The sequence below is a fragment of the Pundamilia nyererei genome, unplaced genomic scaffold (genome assembly GCF_000239375.1).
Source record: "Pundamilia nyererei isolate P.nyererei 1_Seehausen unplaced genomic scaffold, PunNye1.0 scaffold00012, whole genome shotgun sequence".
In the NCBI taxonomy this organism is placed as follows: domain Eukaryota; kingdom Metazoa; phylum Chordata; class Actinopteri; order Cichliformes; family Cichlidae; genus Pundamilia; species Pundamilia nyererei.
The window spans coordinates 4,605,198-4,613,527 of record NW_005187413.1 but is presented as its reverse complement, the minus strand read 5'-3'; the positions used below and the strand labels follow the sequence as shown (position 1 = coordinate 4,613,527).

The 8,330-nt window shown below is 41.9% G+C and overlaps 1 protein-coding gene across 3 annotated transcripts in view; it reads left to right on the top strand.

Annotated features, from left to right (window-relative positions):
• The first annotated feature begins 1,950 nt into the window (after window positions 1–1,950).
• The window catches only part of kaznb (kazrin, periplakin interacting protein b), a 132,199-nt gene continuing 125,819 nt past the window's right edge, over window positions 1,951–8,330 (top strand). For all 3 annotated transcript variants that reach the window (XM_013908652.1, XM_005724599.1, XM_013908655.1), the window contains exon 1: window positions 1,951–2,042. In XM_013908652.1, the coding sequence (XP_013764106.1) occupies window positions 1,967–2,042 (76 nt within the window). In that variant the 5' untranslated portion in view covers window positions 1,951–1,966. The remainder of the gene's footprint in view (window positions 2,043–8,330) is intronic.

Here is an 8,330-nt window from a genome sequence, read left to right as displayed (position 1 = left end):
ACAATGATTTACAGCCTCCTAAAAAACCTCACTATGCCTCTATTTCCTGTTCAAAGAGAATAGCATTAAAGCTGATGAAGGTGGAGAGGAGATGTATTCTGCAGGGCATTAGTCCCTCTGACTTGAAAGTGAAGGCGTGCCTGGCGTATTCTCACTGTTTATGAAATGCCAGGGTTCACTTTGACCTCAGCATTTTGCAGATTTTTAGTTGGGTTTGCACGCGCCCACATGCTGTTTGCAGCTACCTAACCCTTTTCCAAGCTACAAACTTACTATCACTTGCTTACAGGCTTTCAGTGCAGGACATTTTCTTCTTCTTCTACTTTTTTTTTTACTTGCAGAAGCACCTGCTTAAACCGGCCCACTGCAGTCTACTGAGGTTCCTGTCATTTCCTTTCAAAACAGGAGGATGTGATGTGAGGATGTGAGTGCTGTGGTCAGGTCCCCGGTGAGCTCTCCTTGCAGAGCAATGGCGTGAGAGATGGCTCCATGACAATGCTGCTTCCTGGCAAAGTTGATTTTTTTTTCCTGTACCTGGGAGGAAATTGACTGCTTAACACCGGTTTACAGGCTGCAGAGCGGTTAGACATTGCAAAAATGGCCTGAGTGCGATAATGTGCTGGAACCACTGTGCTGGTCTCGTCTGTGGTGGAGGTCTCCATGCCAACCGCTGCACACTGGGTACAATACAACTGTGCCTCCAAGGTCTGGGAGGGTATTTTAAGATCTCGTAACATATGCTCATTTTGTTCCTGTGGTGTTGTTAATATTTATTACGACACCTTCATTTAGCCCTTTGCTGCGGCGTGAAGATTTCAGACAGCCTCATTTTTCACTTCTCCACCAGAGCTGCTGCACTACACATCGAGGCAAGTGTAAGTTTACAGGAGTTACATTTTCGGTAGAGTAGGAGCTGATTTTTATTTTATACTCAGCAGTTTTCTCCAATTCCTTTTCAAGATGAAGCCTCTGGAAACTGTACCAGCCCTACTTTTCGCTTTTTATACAACCTCTCCACTTTCTCATCCTCCTTTTTTTTTTCTTTCTTCTCCCTCAGCACCGGGGGAAGATGAAGCACTCGAGTTTGCTAGAATCTGTTTCCCAGCAGCGGCCCGAGCTTTAAGATGGATCGAGGGGATTTGCATGGGGCGGGGTGGAGAGTTAGTAAGACATGTGAGAGAGAACAGGAGAAATGTTACTGCTGAGGCGCAGCAAATGAGGGCTGTAGAGAAGAGAGGAGAGGAGGGGTAGGAGGAGTGAAAAGGGGGCACACTCACGCAGATCAGAAAACAACGGTCCTGTCCTATGCCCAGAGGACAGATGCTGCCATCTACTTAAGCTGAGAGTGAGAGGGGAAGAGGGAGGATTGACTTTTACCTGATGTAGAAGCTGCACTCACCCCTCGCCACCCCTCTCTTCTATCCAGCCTGTCTGGAGCCGCAGAGGACTGTCAGCCCGTACAGACGAAGCACAAGATCAGAGTGCTGGCAGAGCAAGTGTGCCTACAGCTCTGCGTTACCTGCTTTACCACCCTGAAATCGCTCTCTCGCCCCACATGCACACATTCACAGAACTTTCTCTCGTGCGCGAAGACTTACATGCTGACAAGCAGGCTGGCAGGCAGGCAGGCACACACACACATACACTCCCCCCCTCCCATTATTATCTGTGCGGCGAGCAGTTCTGCTCATTTTGGTGCGAGCAGCGAGGGGCTGCATTTTGCTCCTCAGCAGCAGCAGCAGCAGCAGCAGCAGCAACAACACAGGACGGGTCCAGAGAAGAGCAGTCACCACCAGAGATCAGTCAGCAGCTGCTCCAACTGAAGGCAAGCCCTTGTCTCTTGTTCTCCTCATTCATTTTCCTTCTTTTTCCCATCTGAATGTGACGCAGTGATGCTGACCTTCCCTTTCCCCATTCTCTCCCCCCACTCTCTTTCTCCTCAGCAGCGTGTGTCAGTGGGACAGCCATGGAGGACACCCTCACCTGCAGCCATGCCACTTTCTCCCAGGTGTTTGGACGCCAGGGACAGCTCATGCAAGCCAGTGAGTTTCACTCTCTCCATATCCCGCCCCCCCCCAAAAAAAATCTTTAATCACATGCATGCCTTACATCCACCCTCAGCAATTCCACACAATCGCATCCTGAGTCTTACTGCTGTTTTAATTCATCTGAGCCTTGGAGGCGCATCAATGAGATTGCATTATCACGGCTTAAATCATGCACAAAGCAGAGAGTTTTCAAAGAGATGACAGGAAAACAAAACTGGGTTATCTTTTCACACGATACGGTGATGTTAAAGGAAAGAAGCAATCTTATATTTTTCCTTTTTTTTCATCCTTGACAAACTGTGTGACTGTCATTGTGGTGCTGCCCAAGTTTCTGAGCAGCAGGATTAACTTGTGCAGCACTTGTGTTATAAGGAGGTGGCTTCAAAAGCTTTTTGGACAGCATGCGGGATTAACCCGGGACTGTGGCTCAGCTGTGTTGGGAGTTACACTTTGCTAAAAGAGCGCTTTAGAGGTACTTGAACACAAAGAGAAACTGGAAACTGACAGCTTTCTTTACAGACCAGGTGTGCTGGTTAATATTTCTGTATGTTTTTAGTAATTTCTGCAGTCTTAAGTAGCAGATCTGAATGCATACTTTGCAGCACAGTGTTATTCACAGTATGATTGAAACTGAATTTGTCAGGGTGAGACACTATTTGAGGAGCTCTCATAGTTCAGACTGATAGCTAAATTATTAAAAAGGGAATCTATCAAGATTTTCAGGGGTGCAGACACACCGAACACAACCTTGGAGCGCTGCTTATAAAGCATGCTCAAGTAATATCTTATTATGCAACGAACATGGTCAGAATACATATTTCCCCCAAGAGGAAAAATAGAGCAGAGATCGACTTGTCTCCACATTCAAAGTGTCAGCTGCATCCTCCCATAACTGGCCTGGTATTTCTCCTCATGGAGTCATGCAGCGAGAACTTAGTCAACGCCTTTGATGCCTTCGCTCGGCCTTAAATGCATAGCGATTCTTCACACGGTGTTATGAAGGATAATGAGGAGAGCCCGGGTGGATTTCAAAACAGATGTGCCTTTATACTACGTATCGGGTTTGTCACATCAATTTTAAATGCCTTTGTTTCTCGTCATTACCACCTGCAGAGAGGGGCGTCTGATTAGAGTTTCAAAGCAAGTGTTATTAACACGAGCGCAGCTAAGACAGCACTTAGTGGAGCTAATAATGGAAACACATCAGTCATTTCCCTGTGCTGTAAAATTCATGCTTCTTGACACGTGTTACTTAGCAAGGCTGTGTTGCAGGAGTTCATCTGCTGGGATTTTTGAATCATGGAGTTATTTGGGAAGATAGATATGCAGATGTGGTGCAGTGAATTGTAGTTGTCTTTACACGAGAGCACTCTTTTATAAATAATGCAATTTGTTTGAATGCATCCGCGGGCTTGCGTTGATAAGAGCATATTACTGGTGAAGGGGTTGCAGGGTTTTGATTAAAATTTTGCTTCAGACAGGCAGGAGGCTGAAAGCATCTTCACTAAATGAGTGTCTTTAAGAGCTGCTGAGCTGCTGGTCGTCTCTCTGGTTTCAGGTTTTTATGGCAAGCAGAGAATGCACTGGATTAGTGTGCAAACAGTGTGCACAAAACGCCGGATAAGTCCAACATATAATGACAGCTACATGTGTATGCAGATGCAAATGTATGCAGAATACAAATGCTTCATAGCCCTGAATCAGTAGATTATCTGGAGGGCATCTCAGTATAAAAGGATGTAAACAAGGAGAGGGTGTGTCAGTGCTTATCACATTGGATCATGGATGGCAGCAAGGCAAGGCAAGCCTTCACAATAAAATTCAGTATTTCCTTTCATCATCAGCATACGCAGTGGAAAAATTGAATGATAAATAGCAGATTATATTGTGTTGTAGCACATGGCGGTGGATCTCAGCCTTTTTATCATGTAGAAAGTCAATTTATTAGCATGTAATCTGCCAAAGCCTTCGCATACACTGGCTGGCATGCAAAGATTTAAAAAGATGAAATGTTTTTGATGTACTTTTTTCTCAAATATTACTTCACTATTAACAATTTACTAGTGACTCGTGAATTACTAATCATTCAAGACCTCTCCATGAATAGTTACTTTTGTCTGCTTATTAACAAAGGTCCGCCACAGCAGGTAGCACCACCTGTTTGTTTTTGGCAGATTATTATTTTTCTTATGTTCGATGCCCTTCCTGATGCAACCCCAAAGGGATTTGTGTCACCTCCCAGGATTTAACGGAGATCTGTGACTTGCTAGTTAAATGTGTAAACCACTTCACTATGAATATATAAAGAAAGACGAGAAATTCAGATTTTTAACACTATCACACAATGTGGAAACACTGATTGATGGGATATTTCATCATTTGGAGGGATAGTGTTAAGTTTTTGAGCATCTTAAAACTTTGAATCATTAAGATTCGTAAGGCAGGTCAAGATTTGGCATTAGATACTTTCAGATAAGAGCTCATAAACACTCTGTAAACCTGAAAAGCCCAGAAACGCTCAGCAACCTTTCCATATAAAAATGCAGCTTCTCGGTGGCCACTGGCTATAAAAAAGATATCAAACTGCCTCCAGCCTGCAATTTCCACTGCCTGAAATGCCATTAATGCATGTGAAAGTCACAATGTGGATTTGAAAGAACAAGAAGACTTCACGTCTGCTGGGCAGAAAATAGAAGCCACCCGTGAGTGTGAAGCAGCTGTACGAAGGTTTAGCTGACGCAGCAACGTCGTTGTATCATTCCACTGTGCAGGGTTGATGCACAAACATCAGAGAAGCAAATGCTACCTACATCCTCATCACGGAAATCAAATGCGGAAATCTGTAAAGCAGAATTATTTGGAAGCAACTTTTGTGGACAATTTTAATTAAAACTGTGGCGACGATCACCAAAGGTTTGCTCAGAGAGAAAAGATGAAGATGCCAATTAATAATTATGGGGTTGGAAACAATTAGAAGCACATTGCAGTGACATAGCAACACATTTTCCTGATAAATATCATGCAGTTTCATAAATATTACAAAAGATGGATGTAGTCAGTTTGACGTCAGGCATTTTGAAGCTTCAGGTTTTGTGATGTCAGAGGTCACCTTATACACACGAAATGGTGGAGTGCGAAGTTGTCAGCATTTATAACAAGCTTCCCTAGGTTTTCCCTTTGCTGCAAGCAGACTTTTAACAGCTCTCACACATCCCTACTTGAACATCGCTAAAAATTAGTGGTTACATCTCAACATGTTACACAGGGTGTTCTCATCATGTACTATTTTTCTTAAATGAAGGCACAAATATTTGAAGAAAGGACGATCTTTAACATCTGCTATACAGGCTATATTTGCTTCTTTTCACCTCAAAAATCAGCTAATCTCTCATAGCGTGAGCCATATTCTCTTTCTAGTTGATGTTATTTTAATACTGTGACCTGAACAGATGCCACACACACCCAGAAATATCTTCTTTCTTCTTCTTTCTTTGTTTCCTGTCTCAGTTTCACTCAGCTCGTTTTGTTTGACCATGAGAAGTCTCACGAGTTTGGTATGATGTGTTTCCACTATCCAGTTCTACTTGACTGGGCTTCAATGAATGGGTTAATTGTCAGTGTGGGTATAATTACAGATTAGATTAGAGACTAATCTAACAGATATGCAAATCACAGTTGCAGGCTGTTGTCTTGTGTTGTAATGAGCTGGATTTGGTTAAATGCATAGTAATTTTTTTCATAGAAAAAAAAGATAAAATGACATCCAGTGAGAAAACACTTTTTGGATGACGAACAAGAGCTGTTAGTATACAAGTACAGCAGGATTGTAAAATTAGGTGTTTTATAATTTGCGTCATTATGAGATAAAAGTCTCTCCTCCTCTGCAGATCAGCAGAAGTGTGAAGTGCAGACAACATGTAAAACTGCAGCAAGTCTGTCCTTTTGTTCCAACAGCATTTTTTCCACTTGTGCTTCTAGGTAGAGCGTTAACTTTTCCCTGAATAAATGACAAGTGAAGCCTCTGTTTCTCAGAGCTGCATGCATTATTCACTACATTCTTAACCTATTTGTGTTGCCTTTTCACTCTCCTTTCCCTCCCCCCCATTTTTGCTTTTACAACATTGCTTCCAAAGTTGTGGACACGGTGGGGAATTAAAAAGATAACGCAGCAATCGGCAAATTGTTTAAACCCCATTTTTGCCTGAAAATGGCACATAAACCTTTGACATCGAAGCTTATTTGATTCTTTTATAAAAACTACTGGTGGATTCTGAATCGATCGAATTAGCAACAAGACATTTAAAAATGACAGGAGCAGGTTTACCACCGTGTTGCATCATTTCTTCTTGTAGTAACACTCGCCATTAAATGCCTTTGCATCTGGGAACTGGAGAAATCAGTCGGCCTAGTTTGGAAAGTGAAATAGATTTTCATTCTTGGGTGATATAAGATTTTGGTAAATTAACAATTCGGAGCATCTCAGAAATTCAATTCTGGTCATGGGGATGTTACGTTTCAGTAGAAATATTTCATCACTCATCCAAGTGACTTTCTCAGTCTCCCCTTGGATGAGTGATGCAATGTTTTTCCAACTGAAATGTTACATCCCCATGACCAGAATCAACTCACTGGGATGTCCCTACCTGCATGACTGAACATGCATCAAGACTATTCAGGGCCACCTTTGTTGTATTTTTTATATTCTATCTGAATATATATCTATCTGATACAGATATATCCAGATATTTTCAGTGGGTGATCAGAGGTGGACTGTTTTACTACACACCCATGGTATTACACACACACACACACACACACACACACACACACACACACACACACACACACACACATGTATATATGAGGTATATATATATATATATACCTGATGTAGGACAAAGCGTTATAAAAATAGCTTTGTCCCCGTTGCTGTCACTGAATTAAATAAGAACTGTTTTTGATTCGAAATATCAAAACTACTATATATGTGCCACAGCGAGTTTTATATATTTACTAGGTATGTATGTTTTTAAAGGGATGCCAAATGCTGTCATTTTTCTGTAAAGCAAATTTACCTTGCCTTTGGGTATAAATAAAGTTACCTTGACCTTGACCTTGACCTTGATATATATAAGGGGTTTCCAGTTTGACCAGTCTGGGTTTGGCAGTTTCTAGGAGGTCCGTACTTGCTTGACTGCATTTCACCAAATGTTTGGTGGAGGGCAATTATGGTGTGGGGTTGTTTTTCAGGAGTTGGCGTCAGCCGATTAGTTCCAGTGACAGGAACTCTTAATGTTGGTGCTTCCAAGACATTTTGGACAATTTCATGATCCCAACTTTGAGGGAAAGGTTTTGGGATGGTATCTTCTTGTTCCAACATGACTGCGCACCAGTGCGCAAAGCAAGATCCATAAAGACATGGATGAGTGAGTTTGAGGTGGAAGAAGAGTCCTCACCCTCAACCCGACAGAGCCAGGCCTTCTCGTCCAACATCAGTGTCTGATCACAAATGTGCTTCTGGAAGAACATAAAAACATCATATATCATATTCCTATAGATTAGGAATGGGATGTCACTCAATTTCAACTACGTGTGACAGCAGAAAATACTTTTGGCAATATCGTGTATGTGGTGCCAGCTTATATATTCTTGAGCATTACTGGGGCCTTCATAGATATGCAAGTTATCCATACCATGCAAACCAGTACACTGGATGGTTCTTTCCTCTTTAGACTGGAGGATTGTGTCTTCCATACAGTACTGTTTTTCCACTTCACCTCAGTCCCAAAGAATGTAACAGGTTTTCTGGAACTTTTCTGCGTAATGCATTTGCAGATAAAGCAGTGAACTTTTAATAATTATGAAATGTGTTCCTGAGCTCATGCAGTGATTTCTGCTTTGCAGTCTTGTCGATTTTTAATGAAGTGCTGCCTCAGGGATCGACGATCACGACTATTCAATATTTGTTGTTGGCCTTGCTCACCGAAGTTTCTCTGGATTTTCCAAATGTTTTAATAAAATTATGAACTGCAGAAGCTGAAATCTCCAAATTCATTGCAATTTTATATTTAGAAAAAGACCCTCTGAAAATGTCTTACTATTTGCCAACTATGTGTGAGTTTAGGCCACTTGGTGTTTTTTAAGCACTGCACAACTTTTCCAGTCTTTTGCTGCCCTTCTTCCAACTTTTTTGTCAATATTTCCTGCATGAAATGGGAACACATTTTTCAAAAAACAATAAAACCTTTCATTTTCAACATTTTCAACATTTGTTATGTTCTC